Source organism: Ictalurus punctatus, chromosome 6 (assembly GCF_001660625.3).
Source record: "Ictalurus punctatus breed USDA103 chromosome 6, Coco_2.0, whole genome shotgun sequence".
NCBI classification, from domain to species: Eukaryota; Metazoa; Chordata; class Actinopteri; order Siluriformes; family Ictaluridae; genus Ictalurus; species Ictalurus punctatus.
This window is the reverse complement of record NC_030421.2, coordinates 18,786,115-18,810,090: the sequence shown is the minus strand read 5'-3', so window position 1 is coordinate 18,810,090 and position 23,976 is coordinate 18,786,115. Positions and strand designations below refer to the sequence as shown.

At 42.9% G+C, this 23,976-nt stretch overlaps 1 protein-coding gene across 2 annotated transcripts in view; it reads left to right on the top strand.

Annotated features, from left to right (window-relative positions):
* klf7b (Kruppel-like factor 7b) overlaps positions 1-23,634 on the top strand; it is a 41,878-nt gene extending 18,244 nt beyond the window's left edge. The window contains exons 2-5 of one of the 2 annotated variants that reach the window (XM_053680935.1): positions 8,685-8,898; positions 8,995-9,294; positions 12,541-12,664; positions 17,986-23,634. In XM_053680935.1, coding sequence (XP_053536910.1) covers positions 8,685-8,898; positions 8,995-9,294; positions 12,541-12,664; positions 17,986-18,037 — 690 coding nt within the window. In that variant the 3' untranslated portion in view covers positions 18,038-23,634. Of the gene's footprint in view, positions 1-8,684; positions 9,295-12,540; positions 12,665-17,985 lie in introns of both variants that reach the window. The other variant, XM_017470586.3, reaches the window with a different exon arrangement.
* Positions 23,635-23,976: the final 342 nt, after the last annotated feature.

The following is a 23,976-nucleotide window of genomic DNA, read 5'->3' as shown; positions in this document are numbered from 1 at the left end:
CGAGCTGAGAATCATATCATCAGTGCATAAGCGTGCACTGAACATGACTTGTACTATGTATAGAGAAATCAGGTGTGTTAAACAAGCATACATTTTTTCCCAGGGTCATCTTTATCTCACCCTTAATTGAGAGCTCACAGCTTTCATGTGAAAAGGTCGCTTAGTCTACGCTAGTACAAAGATACATATTGGTGGTAATCCTTACCAACAAGGGTGCTTAGTGTACATAAGGTCTGCTAATTACTATGCATGGCCAGGGTGAGCACTGTGGTTTGCTCCTTCTTATAAATGTAGAGAAATGAGTCCTGTGTCTACAGAGAAATGAGGTATAATGAAGTTCTTCCAGGCCTGTTTATGAAGAGATGATTATTTTTTTCGGTCAGCGCGTCAGTGTTTTAGTATCGAGATGAGACGAGGTGTTTTCTTCTCCTTAGGTGGCAATCTTCAGACTGCCTCGGGAAAGCTCATGTTATAATAAACCTGTCTCGGTTATGTCATGAACCTTAACGGGGGCCCTAATGTTCTGCCAAGGGCTGTCAGCATGCATCAGCTCATGCACACCTCTGTCTAATGAACATTTTTCTGTTTCTTTATCTGATTTCAGGGTAGAATACTGCAAAGGATGCTTTTCAAAGAATGTTTGTTTTACAGCACCGACGATCTCGAAGGGTTTATCATTTGGAACTCATTACAGTAAAACTGAGTTAAACGTCCAGGATATTTTAGCTATAAATGAAATATCACTTCCTAATTAAAAAACCACTCCCACAACTCTGATCCTCAGTTGATCGTGGAAACAGGAAGGGAATAGGGAAAGCCTGAATCCGGAGATAGGCAATAAGGAAATGTGGTCAATTTTTTTTATGACCAACATGTTTTTGTTGGGAGAACCACTTAACGTATCCTAATGTAAAACCTAGTAGACCCGAAAGAGATTATGACCATTTCCAGCACACTTCTATGATTCTTAAAAAAAAAAAAAAAATTAAACCCCAACAATGTGGCTACCATGGAAACCGCTTCAGGGCCTGTTGTGCTCGTCTAAGGCTGAGCCTCTGTCTGGATTTCCGTTCGTCTCCCAGAGGAGCTGCCCAGTGCTCACCAGCCACAGACTGAGAAGAGGAAGAGGAAGCGAGAGCTGGACTTCGGCCACCGCAATGCCTAAGAAGGCCAGTCTTGAGAAGCACAGCTTTAGGTACAGGAAGGAGAATGGAGGGTACACAAAGGATGAGGGTGCGATTAAACAATGAATTTGTCATGAACCGGCGAATTCGTATCGCACAATGAGCATGCAATTAGCTTTTCGGAAGAGGGTAAATATTGATACAAAGTAATGAGTGTGTTGAATTTTGCATAATCTCACACCCAAAGCCAGTCTTAGCCTTTCACCGAGAGCGTTTAGGAAGATTACGTTTACTCTGCGCTACTAGGGTACTTTTCGTTTAAGTAAGTCTTCGAAGTAACTTTCATTTCATTTTCATTGCTACCTTGAGGACGTGCTGCTCCGTTTCCCACCGAGTCTTTCATGAACATCTGGCACCAGCGCTGTAATCAGGCACCAAACTGTAGTGGGTTATGCAAAGAAACATCAGGAAAATGACACTAATCATTATCCTAATTGGCATTACATTATTAAAGGTATTGTACAAGATAGATTATGTCATGCAGACTGGTATCTCACACACACACACAGGATGATGGCATTCTTTATATACTTTATTTATTCTTCATCTCCCTTACATATGAGATATTAAATTATACACTCGTGTAACATTTGTCCTTCTTTGTATTATACAGTGTGTGTGTGTATTTATTTATTTATTCATTCATTCATTCTCCTTCGTAGTACATGTGGTAATATATCATAATTGCATGTTGGCCAGATTGCTGCTAAATTAAGTTCCGTTGCCTGTGCAATGACGACAAAAAATGTTTAGTTAGTCAGTTTTACATATATACTTCTGTTAGAGCGACAAAATCATCTCCTAAAGACTTCTATACCTCTTAGGGTATTGGTACTGTTACTTCTAGACAGCATCTTGATATTAAGTGTGGTAATAATTACATAACTCTGAACTCTGAGGTTTTGGCAGCTAGACCGCATCCCATAGGGAGGGAAAAAGGGAAAAACCCCTCAAAGTGTGTCAAGAACATGAGACCTGCCACATATAAGCTGCTTGGGTGTGGAGACTAATGGCCAGCATGTATTGATTTTCTGTTTTCTACTAAGCCTACACATAGAAGGTCAGGGTTACTCTCTCTCTTGGCTCAGTGATGTGGAACGAAAACCTTTTTGCAGTCTTATTGCAATATGAGATCCGGTAGTTAAATCCGTAAGATATACAGGTATGTGTGTAAATGTATTAGTGTAACACATATTTTTTAGGTTCTGTAGCAATGTCAAGGTCATATTCTTTTGGCGTCGTAAGCCCTTGGATTTTTCCGTTTTTTCGGTTTCGTGTTGGCTGTCTGGCTCATATACTGTAGGAGTTGCTTTTGCAGATAGACACAAGGGATTTAACTATCGCCTGGTATCCAGGCAACCACAACAATAATGATACGCATATGTAAATGCAGGAGTTGTGTGGCACACAGTTGGCCTCTTTTTTTTTTTTTTTTTTTTTTTTTTTTTTTTTTTTCCCCCCCTTTCTCTCTCTCTCTCTCTCTCTCTCTCTCTCTCTCTCTCTCTCTCTTTTTCTCTCTCTATCCCCCCCACCCCACCCCCCCGAGAAATCAAGTGCACGGTTTCCACCAGCGGAAAGATACGACGAGAAATCTGCCGCTGAGAAAGCGGCGTCAACAGGGCAGCGAGAGCCCGGGGAACGTCTGCAGTCGGGCATCGTTCACTCTGGCTTTGTCTGGCTTTGCTAAGAGTAATCTGTCAGAAATGGTCTTTTATTTCTCTTCTCTACACCCTCACAGGACAATGTCTAGTCTTGATCGCCTAGCTGTGTGGGTCAGATTTAATCTCCGCCCTGCGTTAAAATATTCACACATGCTATGAGATCATTGTAAAAGATGTGGGATCGTGCTATTCTTTCCCGTCAGAGCCTTTTTCTTGTTCTCATAAATATCGATTCCGAACCTCTGACAAAAAAAGATTTCCCTAATTTCAGATGACACCGCTTGGCTTGCTTTTTAAAAAAAAAAAAAAAAAAAAAAAACTGTGTAGCAGAGAAACAAGGCATTCGTGCCAGGCGGTTATTATCACGTCATCCAGGAAAGCACAGTGGAACGAGATATGGCTCTTATCAATAGACTTTAACAGGATTTTACACATTCATCGAAGCGTGTCCTGTTCCTTAAAAATCTCAACTGCTAGAAGTGGCTCGTTTTATATTTAATTGCCTTCGCAGTGAAATACATTCCCAACCACATTGCACGTGATTTTTTTTTTTTTTTTTTTCCCTCACTGTGGGCAAATGTCAGAGGGCACGACCCAAGATAAAAGAGCCAGCAAGTGTGAGTGTTCAGCCTCTGCATCGGTGGCCACAGGCCAAATGAAACTGGATTAAATTATCCGTCCAAATTAAAAGAGCATATCTGGGCTGTCCTAGCTAACAGCTGTTAGCATTTTTCTTCCACATGGATCGCCTACGTTCATTTATTTTATGGCCCATGTTTATTAGGCCGAGGGTGATGAGGATGGAGTGGAGTAGAAGAGGGAGAGGATGGTTAGTGCCCAGGTGCTAATTGACTTGCTGTGCTATTGTGTTTTGCGTGTGTCTGTGCGTGTTGAGGAGGGGGACAGTAAGGCTACTGTACTGAACGGGAGGGGGTGATGTTGGGGTGACACAGGTGCAGAACCAGGCAGAGAGGAGGGCCATTACACAGCAGGAGAGTCTGAGTGGACTCACTCCATCATACATTGCTCATTAAAATTTCATAGGAGGCAAGAAAGAGGAAGAGATATAGAGTCGCTTGAGAAGTAAGTTGAAACACTGAGGAATTGTCAAGACATCAGCCACACTTGTTTGTCCTTAGGTGTGAACTGCGTCGTATTGCGTTTTGGAGTTTGTCGTGAGCGGCTGTCAGCTCCCCAAGCCGTTTGCCGTTCAAAACCTTGTAGTTTAGCTTTAGTGACAGCTGGTGGAAAGAATCAGGTGATCGAGTGTGTCTCTCCTCCCTAAAAAAAAAAAAAAAAAAGATGCTGAAATCCCCTTTGTGAGACAGCGGTTGTGATTTGAGCGAGTCTTTCATTTAGAAGGCTTTCTTTGATGGTGGGAATTGCAAGCAAGATCAAAAGGAATCGCCCGGGCCACTCAGCGCTGTACCAAGCTGACGACCGTTGACTTTTCACATAAGCACCTTTCAATTTATTTGTCCGTTAACCATTTTATTGGGACACTTTTTCATGCTTTTGTTGGGTCTTTTGTTAGGAAACCGACTGTTAGGTACGCCACTTCATTGGTTTTATGGCCACTTTTCAATAGGGCAACCAAAAGCACACACACACACACCCTTACCAAAATAAATGGGCACACACAGTTAGTCAAACACACACACACACACACACACACACACACACACACACACACACAGTAAATCACAAAGTGCTCTCTGCCTCATGGTGTAACTGTATCCTCTAAATGTCAGGATTCCTGGGGCTTGGAACCAGGGGGATGGGTAGATGACAGTGAATGGAGTGAGGAAGCTCAGGTCCACTGTGTGTGTGTGTGTGTGTGTGTGTGTGTGTGTGTGTGTGTGTGTGTGTGTGTGTATGGTGTGTTGGACTCAGTCTCCACAGCAATGCTCATCGCTACTGTCTGAACAACAAGCCAAAAGTGGCAGCCCTGGCCTCTGGGTCCTACCACCCAGCCAAAAAGGCGAGCAAATCCATGAAATCCTATCCACGATGGCGTGGGCCTCAGATTACGGTGATGTTCATCCCGTTGTGGTGATAGCTTAAATGTCATTGGGAAAGATAGGATCTACCTCTGACAGAATGCGTGTGGCTGACTAGCTTCCTTCTTCTCTCTCTCTCTCTCTCTCTCTCTGCAACCTGAGGGGTGGTCTGTCATGGACGTGCAACGGAGACTCAAAGCGCCTCCTGCAGTTGATGATAAGCGTCTGTCACTTGGCACAATGGCTTTCCCAGGGTTCCTCAGTAATTGTCATGTCGTTACAGAGCTAATGGTGCAGCAGCCGCCACAGGCTCCTTAGCCAAAAAATATATATTTATATATCAGTCCAAATCAAATGAATGGAAGACCCAAACAGGGTAAAATCCTTCCTTAAACGAATCAAGGACAGAGTCCCAATTTTACAGAAGAGTGGTTATGATCAGTGGAATGTATGGGTGATAATAGCTGTAGTGGATAGACAGGAGCCGTGGGTTATTGTTCTGGGCACTGCAGGGGACGGCAAAGATGGCATATCATATAGACAGATTTCATCAACCCGGCTCATTGAAAACGACACCATTTCCATGCAGAATCACAGTGCGAGCCGGATAGCAACTCATCTCTCCCTGCCACTTCAGCCTACACGAAGTGCACAAAAAACCCAAAGTGAAAGGTTTTGTTTAGTTAAAAAAAAAAAAAAAAAAAAAAAAAAAAAAGTATTCTAATGGCAATAAAAATCAAGGGGTAGTTTTTAGTTACCGCTCCATTTTACTCACACAAACACGTACGTGATGCAAGAGTACACACACTTGGGCTTCCCATCAGCAAATTAGCTGAATAAAGAGCCTCTCTTCGCCGGGTCGTTTGAGTGGCTAATTAGTCATCAACGCATGCTGTGGAGGGGGGGAGAGAGAGAGAGAGAGAGAGAGAGAGATCAGTGTTTCATCATGAGGTAGAGCTTCAAACAGCATCTGATGAAAGCCAAATCGCTTTAATTAAAACCTATTTGTATTTAGGGAAAAAATATAGTTTCAATCCAAGGATACAGGGAGCAGGGGAGAACAGTTTTGGTAGATGCAGGCGGAGATGTAAAAGCATTAGTTTTAGATAATGTGCCGACTTTATTACGTACACAGGGAGCAGGAAACGGTGTGAGGAACCGACTCAGAGATTGGCCGTAATTTTCTCTTTGTGTCTAGTTTGGACCCGAGCCGCGTTTGCTAATAGCAGTTTGGCGGTGTTCTCAACGCATCCCCCCCCAACTATCTCTCTCTCTCGTGCTCTCTCTCTCTCTAGCTGTCTCTTTGTGTGATAACGCCTCTTAGCACCACATATATTATTGATAGAGCTCAGTGTTGCAGGTGCAGCAAATATAAGTATAACATTCTGATATTCACTTCAGCAGATATCAGTCTCAGTTAACGCTAACCTGTGACTGTGTGTTTGGTAGGAACGTGGGCGAGTGAGGTCTGAGCAGAGATATGATTTGATCTTTCATTTGCTATTCACACTCAGGATTCCCATAATGCATTATTGCTGTAGTGTGCGTGATGTAAACGATTAGGGGCAGTAAACTCACTAATATCTATACTAGTTTACTATTATATATATATATATATATATATATATATATATATATATATATATATATATATATATATATATATATATATATATATATATATATATATATATACTATTTTAACTGTGAAATTTTTGGTATATTTAAGTTTTTTTTTTAAATTATTATTATTTTATTTTTAGACATTTTGAGCAGAGTGAGCATATCGTTATTGACTTTACCTTCCAGTTATTCAGATTCACAAAGCAGTTCAATTGTAGTGTTGTTCAGATAAACATGTACTATTACAGGGTTTTTCTACCCTTGCTCCATTTGTTTCTGGAAGCTATAATGGAGTACTGTGTGTTCTCGTCTCTCTGCGTTGCACGCTTGGAGAATAAATAAATAAATCTGTGACTGCAAATAAGCTCTATAAAAACACACTGGCAACTAAAATAATTCAAGATGCAAAACTTCAGTCTACTGCTGAAATTCTCACTTGAACACCTGGATGAAAGGCCCTATATTCTCAGTACACATGGATAATTTACACACCTGCCGCATAAGCTGAAGCTCGTGCAAGCGTCCCAAAACGCACAAGCTTCGCATTACACCCGCTGTGAGGTTTCACGCTGTTTCAGGAAGATCCGATTGTTCAAATAGAGCCTGCATATAAAAAGTTTATAATGCAGGACAGAATCATGAACAATAGCCTTATCACAAATCTTTAATATGTTCCAACATATTAATAGTATAGAGTGTCGTATACATATATTATTGATTAATACTAGTTTTTAGTATGGATAATGCTGCTCTGGAGTGGTGGATATCGTTCTAGTCGAGGTGTTATGATGAAACCTGAATAAACCCGGTGTCTCAGTATTAAACTGTAACAACAGCTGCTTTTCTGCTGTGCTACAAATAGATTTTTGAGTTGGACCAAAAAAAAACAAAAAAACAAGTGAAAGCCTTTTTAACCAGGTTTGACGTTCCATTCCAAGCAGGAGTGTAAAATCCTACTGAAACATGTACATCCTGCCAACGTTTGGCTATCCAAAGACCTATAGTACCAAAGCCTTGACTATGTACACTATTTAAAATATGCTCATGAGTTGGTTTGAAACCATACCCTCGAAGAAAAACAAGGAAAATGTACATTAATATGAACAATAAAAACGTAATCCGATCGTTTTTCTTTTAACTAAACGTAGTTTTCAGCTTGTTTACGTGCCACAGACAAAACATACCGTACACACAAGCTGTAGATGCAGTCCTTTATGTTGCTTAAGTTAAAATAATGGAGCTGCTGCAGTTATAATTTGTACTGATGACATGAAGGAATGAGCTGGAGGGTTTTTTTTCTTTCCCCGACGCTCTTCCGACCTCGCTGCCAAAGTGCTTTTACTGCGACATGCGGAACAGAACGCTCTAATATCCAAACTAGTCAATGTGACTGAAGAATAATATTGTTAGACCATTAGAAAAGAAACTGCTGAATAGGCAGTCAGTGAGCCATAGACACTCACTCTCTCGCGCTCTCTCTCTCTCTCGCTCTCTCTTTCCCTCTCTCTTAATCATTCACTCTTTCGCTCTTGCTCAACTGAAGTATTTCTCCCTTTAATGAATCCCCCCCTTCAGAAAAGAAGGGGAAAGGTTTATTATCTTAAGCAAGGTGCTTGTTTCTAGTGAAAGGCCATGAAGAGGGCGGACACTGAGGAAAACCATAACCTGCATGGGTAAATACCTTCCCCTCGCGGTTAGCAAGTAATGAAAAATTCCTGGGATGTTTGATTTCTCTCCCAGAAAGACGTAGAGAGGGCAGAGCAGCCCGGCACCTGTGATCAATCACTCCAAAATACTAGTTTTCTCGCGCAAGCGTGTTTGTTGACAAGCCCACAGTGACACGAAACCCACCAGCCAGCAAGCTTGTGGGTACTGAAATTTCCTAAAGCTGTTATAATATGTACCTATTGATGGCATGACGCTTGCCCACAGGTTTAGCTACCTCTTCTGATGAAATGAATTCACTATCAAAGTTGTTAAAGTCTATTAATGGTCTATTACCATGGTGATGTTTGGTATTTTAATGGCGTAATTTTTAAATTGAGCTGTTTTTTCTTCTTCCCTGTTTAATGTTGTATTGCTAGACTTTGTGTGGCAAACAGTTGATTAAACAAGTGATTTATCAGGTAGTACAAGGTGATTAGTGTCACGCTGGAAAGTAACTAGAGTTATGTGTTTGACCTTATGTCCTTCTCCCCGTCTCTCTTTTCCCACAGACATGTCTGGAGCTGGAGCGGTATCTACAGACAGAGCCTAAGCGACTGTCCGACCTCTTCGATGAGGATCTGGACTGCCTGTTGACACCAGGTTTCATGAAGGGGGACAGTGACGAGGACCTGATGGATCCACTGCTTCCCAGCTTGTCAGACCAACCCAGTCCGCCGCCGCTGCTCGTGTCTCTGCCCAAAAACCTCCACACTCCAGCCAGTGGTAAGACCATTGAGGCAGGAGTGAAAGAGGGTAATGGGGGCGTCCACCCAGCACAACTGAGTGCCGTCACCTCACTAACGCCACCCTCCTCACCAGAACTGGGCCGGCACCTGGTCAAGCCAACGCAGACCCTCACCGCCACGCCTGACGGCACACTGACGCTCAAGTTGGTGGCAAAGAAAGTGGGGCTGGCTACTGCCAAATTGGTGGCGACACAGTCATTGCCTTCACCACCGGCCCGGGGAGCACAGAGCGACGGAGAAGGAGGCTTGGGATCAGCAGGAATTAGTGACATCCCAGAGAACAAGAAGAGGGTCCATCGCTGCCAGTTCAATGGCTGCAGGAAGGTTTACACAAAGAGTTCCCACTTGAAGGCACACCAGAGGACACACACAGGTGAGATTCAATCAAATCATCAAGGCATGTGATGCTAATAAAGGATTCGTTTGGACGTATTTGAGAGCCCCTGAAGTTCTGTTCTTCTCTCAAAAGCAAGCGGAATGAGGAAAAGCATGCAAAGTTTATATATATATATATATATATATATATATATATATATATATATATATATATATATATAAAATCCTACATTCTGCTATAGAGTAGCTTGGATTGAGGCCTGACTCTGGAAGCATGGCCAGAATGAGGTAGTTGTCCCCCAATTCACTTTCAAACTAAAATGAGTTCAGCCACACTATTCAAAACCTGTCAGCGCGGTCAGTAATTGCAGGATGATTGATAGACTGGCTGGGCTAAAATACGTATCTCGGCTAATTCAGCCACATCCACCTCTGCTTTGCTGCTGTTGCCCTCTCGCTGAACCCTGAGAGGGAGTTGCGCTCCACTGTGCCCTCAAGTCCTGCTGTGTTGATGGCCTCGCTGTGGCTAATCTTGCTCCTGAGGCCGGCTGTTGACTCAGCGGGTTTCTGCAAGCGGTAGCAATGCTAATCACTATACTAGCTCACCGGCGGTGTTCCTGACAGGGAACAGAAACAAGTAACAATGGGAGAAAGGGAAAAATAAATAAATCCAAAAACAGAAAGCTGTATGCCAGAATCTGTCAAGTTCATTACACGCCGGATTCAATGATGTAATTAGTTTAATCCTCTTTTTTTCGGTTATTATTTCAATAGATTACTGGCACAGGGACATTACGATTACTGCAGGATTCGATGGGAAGCCTACTTGGTGTTGGAAAGGTTGGTTTTGGCTTTCAGACAGTGTTTGCAAGGTTAATGGTGTGTATTCTAATATACACTATGGAGGAAACGTGGGTTACAGCCTGAACACTTGACTCTGATGTAGGGGCCGTGATCGATAACTCCTGCTCCAGGAGACGGAAGTAAAAATGCACACCCTGTAATTGCTCAAATGTGATCCTTGGCGATCATTGTAGCTGTTGACTGACTGAAGAAATGTAATTAACTGTGGCTTTAGTACCCAGGCCAGTGACGGAAGGGCAGCAGGGGGTAGTTGATTAGAAGACAGCGAGTTGCTAGGAAACCCCATCACATGCAGAAGAAAGGCAGTAACAGGCTAGCTGCTTGCAGCACTGGACACCAGTTAAAGGCTTCAGTATGCCAGTCCAGCCAGAGCTCAGAGCTTCACCAGCCTAGGGTCCAGCTTTAGACTACTGCATACCCCGCTCCACTCCGTACATTTGGGTTGCCAGGCAACTACATCCCACTCAACGAAAGCGAACAGTAATTGGCTGATGCCGCGGAGTGTCCCTCCATTGCATGCTGCAACTGCACAGCTCTCCCTCACTCTTAACTTTACACACTCACTCTCACTTTCTCTCTCTCCCTCTCTCTGACCGGTTGCTAAGCGACTCCATCATGCATCTGTGCCTTCCCAAGTTATAATTGGCTGGTGTTGCGGTTGCCGTGGTTGCAGGTCCAAGCCTGCCTTGCTGCTGTCTGAGCGCGAGAGAGAAGAAGAAGAGGGGGAGAAGAGTGGGGGCTGTGACAGAAGGAGGGAGATGGTGCATGTTTGTGAGTGTGTGTGCGTGTGTGCATGTGGATGGATGGGTGGATGGGGGTAGGGGTCTCTGGCCAATTACCCAGAGTGCAGTGTGAAACGTTTGGTGTCTCGCACCTGCGGCCCCACCACTTTGCAAATCTCAGCGTAAGGGAGGGCTCCTCTCTGGTTCCGTCCATCTGTGTAGATACACGAGTACACATTGGGGGTATTATTCACCGCTGATTTTATAAACCAGGAGAGCTCAAGGACAGGCAAATCCAATAAAAGAAAAAGGCACAAGCATTTGGAACGCTACGTGTCTCGGTCAAACTGACCAGAGAGAGACACCGCAGTCTGTTCGGCATTGTGCAAGGCGCCAAGGAAGTTTAGCGGAAATAATTGAAAATATGGTCTTGACTCCATTTGATGCCTGTAACCCTCAAAGAGCACTAAGGATGATGGGGGAAGGGAAGAGGAAACGGTTGCAGGAGTTACATCACACGGCTTGCGTTTGTCGTCTGTGCTGTGTCATCCTTTACGTCGCATTGCCTCATCACTAGCCAATGCAGGATATTCCCAGATTACACACTCACTCGCCATATTACCTCGGCTTGCGACCAAATTTGTGTGCCGAGCCACCCCTCTGCACGATGTGCTGCCATTACGTGAACATTAAGCAAGAATACGCTTCGTTTCAATCCCATTTTACAGAGAAAAATAAGTCGTCTAATTAGTAATTCCTTCCTGACAGATCCTTGGTCATTCTCCATCTGCATTAGATGGCACTAGCCAATGTCCTAAGGCATGAGTGCTACAGACAGCAGCCCTTCTTTTTACTGTACTGTCATTTGCAATCTGCTAAGCTGCACTTTTTCGATCGAGCGAGCCGAAATTTCACTTCAAATGACTCTTCAAGTCTAGTTAGGAAGATTGGCGGACATGAGGAAGAGCGGTAGCACTGGCAGCTGGCTGAGCGTGAGTACGATATTACTCCTCATTAAGCGTCATTAAGACCCCAATTATCCTTACCACCCCTGGATCTGAATCAGCACCGCTGACACCCCTCCATTTCCTTCAGCAAGCTAGGCGGCCTAGGGCCAGAGCCCCGTCTGCTCGCCACAAACGCTAGCTCGAGGCTGGGGTAGAACCGTGACCACAGCAGACACCCCACCCATCACTTTAAGCCTGATGGATAAAAAAAAACAAAACAAAAAAACCTACAGCGTGTTGAACAATGGGGATCGCCTCCCCCATCTGCTTAACTTCATCTGAAATTCAGATCTCTCATCGGGGGGTGGAGAACAGTTAATGGAAGTGGTTTCATGTTTTGGAAACGTGACTCTGGATTATAAATTAATGTTGTCACAGTGAATGAGTTAATTTGCACAATTTTTATTATTTAATTTTTTTTTTTTTTTTTTTTTTCATGGAATTTTGCAAAAAGGGGAAAATTGCTTTTGATTTGGCTCATTGAGCGTTCCAGACATTTGGGCTGCAATAAGAGATGTGAATAGCTGGCACGCAGAGAATGAAGAGAAGAGATGAGTAATCACTGTTTAATATAACAGATCGTTTTTATCTTCTGTTTCATGCAGTGGATCTGTCCTGCATAGGTGTGCGTGTGTGAAAGCATGCGAGTGCAAAAGGCTTGCTAAAGTGGAGTGTGTCACGTGTCTGCAGGTGAGAAGCCGTACAAATGCTCCTGGGAAGGCTGCGAGTGGCGCTTTGCCCGCAGCGACGAGCTGACTAGGCACTACCGCAAGCACACCGGCGCCAAGCCCTTCAAGTGTAACCACTGCGACAGGTAAGACACACGCTATCATACACACACTCGGCTTCCTTCTTAGAGAACCGTGTGATTAGAAAGCTCTCTCTCCCAGAAATTTTTTTCTTTTTTTTTTTTTCTTTTTTTTTTCTCTCTCTCCGCATCCGAGCAGCAGGCACAGCACCTGTCTCTCTCTGTCTATCAAACCTGCTTTCTCGCAATCCCCTCATGCGCACAAATAAAATTCCTTTCAGCTGGGAATCAGCAACACTAAACTGTCTTGCTCAGAAGTGTTGCCCCCCCCCTTTCTCTCTCTCTCTCTCTCTCTCTCTCTCTCTCTGAAATTCTCTCTGAAGCACAGCAGCATTTGCTGTGTGCTGGGATAGATCGTTTGGCAGTTAGTTTAAGACTCCCGTTCCCTCATGAGTAGTTCATTCACAGTCCAGTCCTGTGATACTCATTACCAAATTACTGCCGTGCTCTCCCTCTCTCTCTCTTCCAATCTGCCCCCTTCGCTCTCCCCACCGGTGCAGCGTGTATCGACTGGAGAGAACAGAGGGGGGAAAAAAATAAGGGGGCGTGTTTCAAATACACGAGTTATATAACGGCAATAAAAGAAACTTGGCGTGGCGCAGGAGGACTAGCGCGGAGAACATTCCGTTGGGTTTAGGCAGACGGACCAGGTCATGCACGACATCACGGTTATATAGAGGAAAAGGGCAGCTTTAAATACCACCTTATCAATCCAAACTCTTTCTTTTTTGTTTCTGAGGGATGAGCTATATATGTTATAATTGGTGAAACAGCAGCTGAATCAGTTCAGGACTGTTTTTTTTTTTCCAGTAAGCTTTTCAGAGCATAATCATGCGAGGGACGAGCACCTACACACAAATAGTTCATTCAGATACACACACGCTAACACAGTACATCAAACATTGTCATTACATCCCACAGTCCTGTCAGAAATGAAAGCTCTCTTTGTCTCTGTGTGATGTGACAGTGATGGGTTTGGGGAGGACTGATTGAGCGTGTGTGGATGAGTGTGTGTGTGTGAAAGTGACAAAAGGAGTGTGTGTTTCCAAAAGGAAAGAGGAGCGCAAGCAAGATTTCCATGCACACGGGGGTAGCTTTGAGTGATAGCCTGTCAGTTGACAATAGTAGGACGCTGTCATTCGGGCCAGCCGCCCGGCGCAAATTACACGGCACGGCTGCGCATGCACACTGATCCTGCTCCAGGTGGAAGCGCAATTATACACGGCTCCCCGGCTTGCTGCCAGCATGCCACCAGGGCCTCGTCTCATGATTTCAGTAGCCATCCATCCAGATCTACTCGCCTGCTCCATCAACAAACCTCTACTGTCTTCTGAAAGAATCTGCGGCCACCGAGTCCATCTCCGAACGCTGTCCCGACAGCGTCCTAATTACGCTTTACGTCTCGGTTTTGGAGATGAAGTACTGTCGCGAGGTCTTCGATACAGAATCCATTAATAAATTCACAACAGGACTGACTGTGGAAAAAGCAAGACGGGGGCCGTTGGCACGTGGATGTAGAACGCATCACTGTAATTGAGTCTCTCTGATTGCCAAGCTTTTGACAACAGCTGCTTCGGAGCCGAGAACGTGAAGTGAAGACCGAGTCAGCCTCCTTCGCCGCAAGTTAACCCCTGGGGAGCTTTTTTAAATTGGGCCCTCTGGTTCGTGTTTCTTTGAACTGGACTTAGTATTAACCCATGCAGAACCTCACTGCAGAGTCAGCTAATCCAGGTGTGGATACTACTCGGTTCATTTGCTAGTGGACTAATCCACAGGCGTAATAAAAGGAAGGTTCACTTTAAGAGAGACGGAGGTTCACTTTAAGAGAACTTGTAACAAATGTGTCTATGGATGCACCGATTAGGATTGTCAAAAGTACCGGTACTTTGGTGCCAAGTCAGTACTGAAAAGGAAAAAAAGTTGACGGTATCAGATTTTCATAAGTACCGGTAGTACCGAGTACCGGGTCAACCCTGTACTGATGCCCTGTCTGAAAAGTCTGAAACTTTTCATGGGTGCACCATACAGCAAGAAGACATTGGAGCTCCACCGGTTGCCATGACTGTGTCCGAAACCGCATACTTACCTACTATATATACCTGCGAAATACACCGATTTCTCTCGGACGCTCGTTTTCCGCTTTCAGTGCTGTTACCGCTAAGTGTGTAAAAGCCCCGCCCCTAAAATTGATGTGCAGCTAGATTAACCGTGGGAAGTATTCAAGCAGTATTTATTCAAGCAGGTGAGTTTCAGTTGTGATAGGGTTGCATTATGAAAGTTGTAGAATAGTTTCATTGGAGTGTATTATTGCAAGAAAACATCCTCGTTTTTGCTTACTTAATGTTTAGCATACGCGCGTTTAACACTAATACAGTCAGGAGTCCTTATTAACCATTTAATGCTTTAACTTTTATTGGGGTTAAATAAATGTGAGGACATGATGGGGTTTATTAATTTTACACATCAGAGGCTTTTTGATGAGCGATATATCTGAAATGTATGTGTTTAGAAAATAATCGATTTTTATGTCTTTAATACCAGTCAGTCAGAAAAATATTTCTCCTCGTGTCTGGAGAACTCTAGTAGCTTCAATAATGATATACTTGAAGTATACAGAATGGCATTATTAAAAATACATTTTATATTGATATTTAACTTTATTAATAAAGTAGTGTGTTGTTCAGTTGGCATGTTTTTTTGTTTTGTTTTGGTACCGAAAGTAGTACAGGGTACCGTGGAATTTTACTGGTATTGGTACCGACTGCTGAAATTTTGGTACCGTGACAACCCTAGCACCAATACAGATACTGGAATTGGGTATGGGTCCGATATTGTGCTCATTTACTCGTACTCGTAAAAACGGCTCCAATACCACGTGATGCTATGTGATGTGTGTGCCTAGCGTAACGTCGCGCTAATAACAGATGACATGAAATTAATGAGATTAATGATGGTGATCAAAGCAGAGCAGACTGCTAAATGTGCTGTGGGAGAACATCGAGAGGAGGAAGTACAACACCATCCTAGTAAAGTAACGTGGCATGAGGACTTCATTGCTAGCAACCAACAGTGCAGCAAATGCTGGCTAGGCAAGAAGAAACGTCTATAAACTACCTTAGTATGGAATAAAATAACAGCAAATATAACAGTTGCAGTACATTGTTCTTGAGGTTCAGGCAGTATCATCAACAACGAGGGATTCTGACGCAGTGAAACGTACTACTAGCTGTACAGAAGAGCTTCACCAAAGTGGAACAAAACCCATAACCCTTCACAATCCAGGGTAACTAATGCACTTGGAAAGAGCGCACAGGCTAGCCCAAGTGCATGAACATGGACATGTGCGATTTTTATGGCCACTGTTTAATCTGAGGAAATGTAAACAGATAAAAGAAATGATCTGTGACATTCCAGATTGATTAACACCGAGTAGTTTAGTCATTTCAGTATTGTTATCGATATTGACACGCACTGGAAAAACATACGCTCGTCTGAAAAATGGATATCGACGCATCCCTAATATCAGCTCTCGCGGCCGTACCCCGGCGAGTTAAGTTAGAAGTTAATTTATCCTAAATCGAATAGCCTCTCGCGTGCTTTAATGTGTGAAAAACGATGTGTAGGCAAACAGCTGCTTCTCCCTGTCCTCTCTATGAGCCATTCTGTTCCGCCTCCTTGAGGGACCTCACCCGTGTGTGTGTCAAGATGATCCTACATTACCATCACAATGGACAGCGGAGAGCAGCCGTGGAAAGTTTAACAGCTAATACAGTCAGCTAACACGCACACATACTGTTACTGTGTCATACGCACAGACACACACACACACACACACACACACACACACACACACACACACACACACACACACACACACACACACATGGCTCATCATTAATCCTGCCTAATCAAGTCCAGCCCTCCTGTTGGGTGTGGAGTGGGACTGAGTGAGGGTGAGGAGAGGGGGGTTATGGGTGTGCCAGCTGGTGTGATGGCCAGTGTCACAGGGCCATCTGTCCAGCAGCCCTTCACATACACACACACACACACACACACACACACACACACACACACACACACACACACGCACACACACACGCATACACACACCTCTGCTCAGTCAAGCTTTGATTTCTCATAGCAGAGGCATTAACGCACGATATGAAAAGAACGCACAAGGGTTGTTGTTATTCAGAAGAGCTCGTGTAAAGGAGACAGGGATGATGTGCGTATTACCGAAGCCTGGATCACTTCAACCAAAAATGCTAGCATTGCTAACTATATCCAAAAGCTCACGGGGACCAGTGAGCATCTTCTCATTTGCATAATGCCAATAGTGCATAATTGCACTACTACTAGATTTCCTTTTTTAAAACATTTTTTCACCGTTAGCTTTTTTTTTTTTTTTTTAAGCAAATATTTCGATAAACCCATCGTAAATGTCCACCTGTATGTCTTTCCCCCACCGCGAGTCCTCTGCCTGTTCTGAATAAGCACGCAATGGCTCACTACTAATTAATAATGCATACAGCCAAAGGCAAATTCAAATTTTAATACTTCATTTCAATCCCACACACGTTTCGCTGCCTTTTTTTTCTTCTTCTTCTTTTTTTCTTTCTTTTTTATTAGCCGTTGTGATTCATCATCGTATACGAATGTTCTACGGTAATCCTTGTAGTTTAATGTACAGTATGTAAAATAGCGAAGGCATCTCCGCTGCAGATTTTCTTTCTCTGTAGTAGTTATTAACAGTGAACTTAATCGAGTATGATTTAAAAGAAAGCCCACGGCTCAGGCCAAAACCAACCATCATGATTCAAGTGCTATATAACTAATGCGACAGTGTGATTTATTATAGAGTAGTTTCACCACCAGTGTTGAAATAAACCCCCCCCCCCCCCCCCCCCAAACAAAAAAAAAAAACTCCAGCTGGTCTCAGATTTCTCCTACATTCCAAAAATATATGTAATTCAATTTCTTTAGCAAAGAACAGCAGAGTCGCAGCATGTATCAGTAAGCTGGCAAGCTTTCGACTTTCGACGATCTGTCGTTAACTTAGGGAGAAGAATCTAGTGCTTAAATATTCATTTTTATTTATTTTTTTTCCCCCTGAAAGCCAAATGTTGTTTTCTTTCTGCTCTGAAAGACTCCATCTGCAAAGCCTGGGCTGACTGTCATATGGTCCCCCATCACTGTGAGACCCCAACCCGATTCATCAAATGCTGTTATGCTAGGCTAGTATCTCATGATTAGCTAACATTGTGTTTCTCTCTCTCTCTCTCTCTCTCTCTCTCTCTCTCTCTCTCTCTCTCTCTCTCTCTCTGCAGGTGTTTCTCTAGGTCTGACCATTTGGCTCTGCACATGAAGAGGCACATCTGAGTCGAGGAGAGAAGGGAAATGAGAGTGAAGGAGAAGGGGAGAGAGAAAGAGAGAGAGAGAGAAGGGGGAGAGGGAAAGAACGTCTAAAGAGAAGTTTTTTTGCCCCGTCCAGAGATGAAGACTCCTGTGGAGACCTCAGTGAGAACCAAGCCTGAAGGAGGCTTTTATACAAAGAATAACACAAGGCAACGAGAATATAAGAGCAGAGCTTGCTGGATTCTTCACTTCTTGACAGTTTTCAAAAACAAAACAAAACAAAAACAAACAAAAAAAAAATAAGTAATCATGCCATTTTCTCATTTTTTTTAAATCAGTTACTTAGCTCAAGCTACTAGCTTGGGAATCAGACACTGCCAAGCGATAGCTGTTTTTCCGCACTGTTGCTCTTCTTTGTACAGTAAATCATAAGTACGGGACAGAAACCCTGTGAACACTGCATCGCTCACATCACATTTAATCCGAAAACAACACTTCAGCTCTAGAAATGTACCTGTGCTCTCAAGTTACACAGACAACACCTTCTGGGGGAAAAAAAAATAATAATGACTTCCTTCTTCTTCCGTCTGCACCAAGGACTCATAATAAAAACCGAACTGCAGGTTCATACCATGTACAGCAAGCTGCCACTTTGGAGGATGACGTTGCCAAACATTCTGGACAGTGACCAATGGAGCTAGTGGCCAAAAGCAAGTCCCTTGAAGGAGCCCCTGCGCTGACCTCCTCTGCTCTTCGCTTCAGAGCGTGCTCCTCTCTTCATGCCTGTCACCTCGCAGGCATCTGAAACAATGCGCAGCGACACTTTCTTGCCTTTAGTTTTTTTTTTTTTTTTTTATTTTCTAAAGACAGTGTTACAAAACAGAAGATTGTTTCTGAACTGAGATGTCTTAAAACTCCAAAAAAAAAAAAAAAAAAAAAGAACTTTTGTTTTTGCTTACATGAGCGTGAATGTGCACATACTGGCACAGGGTTTGGGGGGGAGAGGGTGTTGGGGGGGGTTGAGTACAGCGTATGCGTGAACGGTTCAGTTCAGTGGTGCCTATCTTAGCACTGACAGCGAGGAGTTTGAAGAACGCAAGGAAGAGTATATGAAGCCCGAAAGGACGTGAGCCGCTGACTCCTAAAGCTGGGCCCTATGGTTTTTTTTTCATTTCACTCCGTTCTGATTTGATGCAGACTGTTACGGAAACCGGGCGTCTGCACGGACACACGCGTGATGCTTATTATATTAACACTGGAAATGTTCGCTGGCTTCATGCTGAGACTGGATCCCATATTAGAGCTCAAACCCTGCGCAAGGGAGAAGGGGCTTATGGGAGACCAGCTCCTGGAGAGGACGCGGAGGAAAGCAGGCAGGTGATGTGACTCTGGGACTAGAGACGCCTGCTGGCATCAGGATTTTAAAAAAAAAAAACAAAAAAACATGAAAAGGAACCCGGTGGCATCGCGCCAGGCGAACTTTGCCTGCCTGTTTCGTATCCATTGTCTGCACTGACTTTTTTTCAACGTTCTCTGTGCTTTTTTTCATACAGACAAAAAGGGGGGGGGAAAACGGGGGAAAAAAAAACAAGAAAACTATTATGAGAAAAAAATGAAAAAATGAATCTCTCTCACATAGACACGCGCACGCAACAAAAACACACAGAATGGTTTTATTAGCTCATGGCTCTTTTTTTCAGAGATAAAGCTGAAAATAATCAAGGGAAAAACAATTATCATGTTAATGAATGAATTAGAAACAAAACACTGCATGGCAGCCTCTCTCAAACATACACACTTGTGCACACAGATTGCTTCCCGGAATTTTTTTATTTATTTTTTTTCCCTTTTTTTTTCCTTTCTTGTTTTTTTTTTTTTTTTTTGTTCTATTCCAATATCTTCAAAGTAGGGTTTTTATCCATTGTTGTTTTGGAGTAGGATTTCTTTCTGCCTGAAGTCAGGCTTTGAAGTCAGATGATGAGAGCTCATTCACATGTCCTAGCTATTTTGCCGAACTAGGCCTAGGATGAGCTCTAGCATAACAATCAGCTTCTAAATAATTGTGAATGAGGTTATAATCGTTGTTCCCAAGGTTGCAAAGTCTAGCAGGATGTTGGCCCACTGAACCCCTCTCCTCGCTTTAGTTGATGAGGGTGGAGGGGGAGAATCAAAGCCATGATTGTAACTTTTGAGCTGTAACGTTAAGGTCATCGGCGTTCAGGGCAACAATACAACCAGACTGATACCAAAAACATGGCGCACATCTGCTTAACACTGCTCTCAGAACAAGGCCTGCTCCTTCTTCACTAATACACATGAAAACAACACAAAGACGTAACAGTCTGCTCAGTCTGCTTGAATTATTATTATTTTTATTTATTTTTTATTTTATTTTCATGCTTAAGGTTCTTGGTTTGACTTCATGGGTTGAGATGCAAAGGAAGCCCCAATCAGTGGAGGATCAAGACTATTTGATATCGCCAACACTTTTTTTTTTTTTTTTTTAATAAATGTACAATCAGTTTGAGAAAGTATCACTTTCCTCTAGACACGGCATCTATCCAACGATCCGAGCAAAGCAGGACACATTCCAACCCGAGCATCGATTATAAGAGTCATATTTAGCATTGTGAGTAACACTAGTCGTAGGTCATCAAGGTTTCTGCTGCGCTCTGCGTTGGTTGCATCAGCCAATAAACAATGGGATCAAATTCAGTTCATTCTGACACACATCTAAAAGATATGACCAACCCTCATTTCAGTGTAGTCATAGAAACCAGCATGATTTCATCCAGCTTTTAAGATGCTCACATGACTCAAACCTGAGCTTTCCTGTATTACACTTTGAGAATCCGAAAACAAACGTCACAGTTCTTTCTGTCTAAGGAACAGCAAAGGAGTCGGGGGGGGGGGGGGGGGGGATAATGAATAAAACATTTCAGTCACTTCCATATTCCGACCTGTAAATTGCCATTGTAAATGCAAGACTACAACTGAAGAACTATTTTTTTGCATAGAAATATTATAAAGTTCCAGAACCTACCAAATGATAATGAAAATAAAGGCCCGTCCATTAAAATAGCAATCAGCATGCTCTAGACATCGCCTGTGCTCTTTGAGTTTTGATCACCCCCTTACCCCACCCCACCCCCCTTTCCTCTCTCCACACTCCAAACGACAGCAGTGATCAATGCACAATCAACTACAGCAGGAACATCAAATGCACACTTTGCCCAAAGATTTATGCGTCTGCAAGCAAACTGCTGAGTGTTCAAAAAAAAAAAAAAAAAAGAGAGAGGGAGAACAATGATTTTTATTGTTTTTAACCCTCATTAATACCACTTATCAGATGCTGTCCCCTAACCTCCTCCCTAAATCAGCTGAATCGCATTAAACTTTTATTTATTTATTTTTTCCTGAACATCAGTGTGTGGCCATTGTCATGGTCTTGGGTATGTGTGCTTGTAATATAGTCATTTAGTGATTTTTCTCTTTCTTTTTCTCTCCAAGTAGCAGTGCCGTAACAGCGAAATAGTCGCATTGGTTTTAGTACCTTGCATATTATACAGTGGAGTTTACAGTTTCTTAAGGATGTCTAAGGTCAAAGGAGTCTTCAGGAACACGAGAAATGCCTGTTGCAATATAATCCCAAACCGATGAAATGGAGCGAGTGGATTGCTTAAGAATTTGTTCTTATTGGCTGGTGTTTTTCCTTTCGCTTCCAAAGCTTGATTATTTGGACGAAAAATCCACTACAAAATTTTGCTTATAGGGTATTTTTTTTTTAAATAGGTTAATTATGCATCTAAGGCAGGAGTTCTCAAACTGTTTGCAGCCATAGAAATAACTATTGACTATTAAGGTCCCGATTAGTAGTACGGATTCGGTTTTTATGAACTATTCAAATATTAGGCTCATTATTTAAATGAGTACTCTTTATTGGAGCTTTTTTATTCCTGAATTAAGGTCCATGATGAAATTTGTAGACCTATTTTGGAGATTTTGGATTAAAGCCATTTAATTTAAGAGACCTCAAGTCATGAGGACAACTTTGATAATGGTCCATTGTGATTTCCACCGGTGTAACAAAGTAAATAATAATAATAATAATAATAATCTCAGACCCCCTGGCTGTTCTTCTCGAACGATACTTTGAGAACCCCTGATCTCCAGTACCTTCCAGTGAAATAACTGCCCTTCCGTTATATTTCGGCTTAAAATAAGGTGTTTGTGTAACAAGAGAACACCTGAAGCAGAGGGATTTTATGAACAGGCAAACGGTTCCGCTTGACTCTAGCGCCTCTTACAAGATTGTAGGTGTTGCAGTTCTTTAGTTTATTAAAACATAAGCATTTCAATACAAAAACATGCGCACTTCATGTGTATTCCTAGTGTAGTCTGTTATTTCGCACCACTGTCGATTGTCCACATAACATAATGTTGTGAGATTTCAAGATGCACCTGTCACAAGAGCACGTGAGCCATGGCCGAATAGTAAAATCACACTGAATGTGACATTTTAGTCTCTTCAGTCTGCTGTGTCAGGCTGGATCAGTTCTGGCATATTAGAAGGGTCAGTAGTCAGTACAGTATGTGTCATCAAGGCAGGTCCAGTTTGATACGTGTGGATGAATTCGTCCTGCTCATGTCTTGTGATGTTTAGTGCATCTTGGACTCTATCCGCTGTGCTTGTCTAAAGTCTGTGTCAGTATATACCGGATTCACCAGTACTTTCCTTTCCTCTTGCTATATATAAATATATATATATATATATCTCCTCCCCTCACTCATTCTGTCCCCTCACGTTTGTCCCACCCTGCGTCAGCAGGACGGCCGCTAGCTGCTCCCAGATCACATCCCGGTCCTCAATCTGCTGCATTCAGACCACTATATTTCTACCCTTGCTTGTGTTTCCAGCAGCAAAATCTAAACGTCGCAGGCAGTCAATAACCAGGGAGCGAGCCACCCAACGACAGACCTCAGCTGAAACGCAGTTCCTCGAATAGGTGCTTTTCTTTTACGGCCGCTTCCTCTGCCATGGCCGGCCACGACAGCTTAGCGCAGGTTGTGTAAGAACAAAAGGGAATACAGAGTACGCCATCACTCGGACACATCCACAGTGGCACGACAAAACTCACACCACTTGTACAGCACGTTTCTCGCTAGAGCAGGGCCCCGCCCCCACCCCCAGCCACGTTCATCATCGTAACCGTTATCCTCACTTGTCCACACCACACCCACTCTACCCATCAACCCCCTTCAATTCCTGCTACCTTCGTGCTCACTTCCTCTCCGTTTTTTTTTTGTTTGTTTGTTTGGTTGGTTTTTTCTAATCTGTTCCTTCTGGGGTTTTTTTGTTTTGTTTTGTTTTTTGTTGTTCATTTCTTTTTTTCGATTTTCTCCTTTTTATTTGCTGTACAAAGTGTTTAAAATATTATTTGTATGATATAATGTTAGTATGGTAATGTTCTTTATTAAGGAAGAAGATGAAATTTATTTTTGTTACTGGTCTGTTTCATAATTCTTTTTTAAATTGGTATTGTAAGATATCTATGCAAGAACTGTTCAGTGGAGCGTTTTTATTTAAGAATGTAATATGTGTAATAAATGGTAGAATCTGACTGCTTTGGTGTGATGATGATTTTTTTTTTTTTTTTTTTTTTTTTTTTCCTCTGTGACAAATAAAGCGAATCCCTGGCACATGAAGCGGGAGAAGGGAAGGGAGATGAAACGAGAGAAAATTAACATTGGAAGTCTTTTCATGTAGCTACCAAACTTTGGCAGGGCTTTTTCAAAGAGTCGAGACTCATTACAAAATTATCTGACTTTCTCTCTCTCTCTCGCTCTCTCTCGCTCTCTCTTGCTCTCTCTCTCTCAGCAAAGAGGAACACACTGCAACAATGGCTCTCTTTACAGCTTCTATTAATGACTTCTTTTGTGCCCAGCAGTGCATTTTGCTAAAG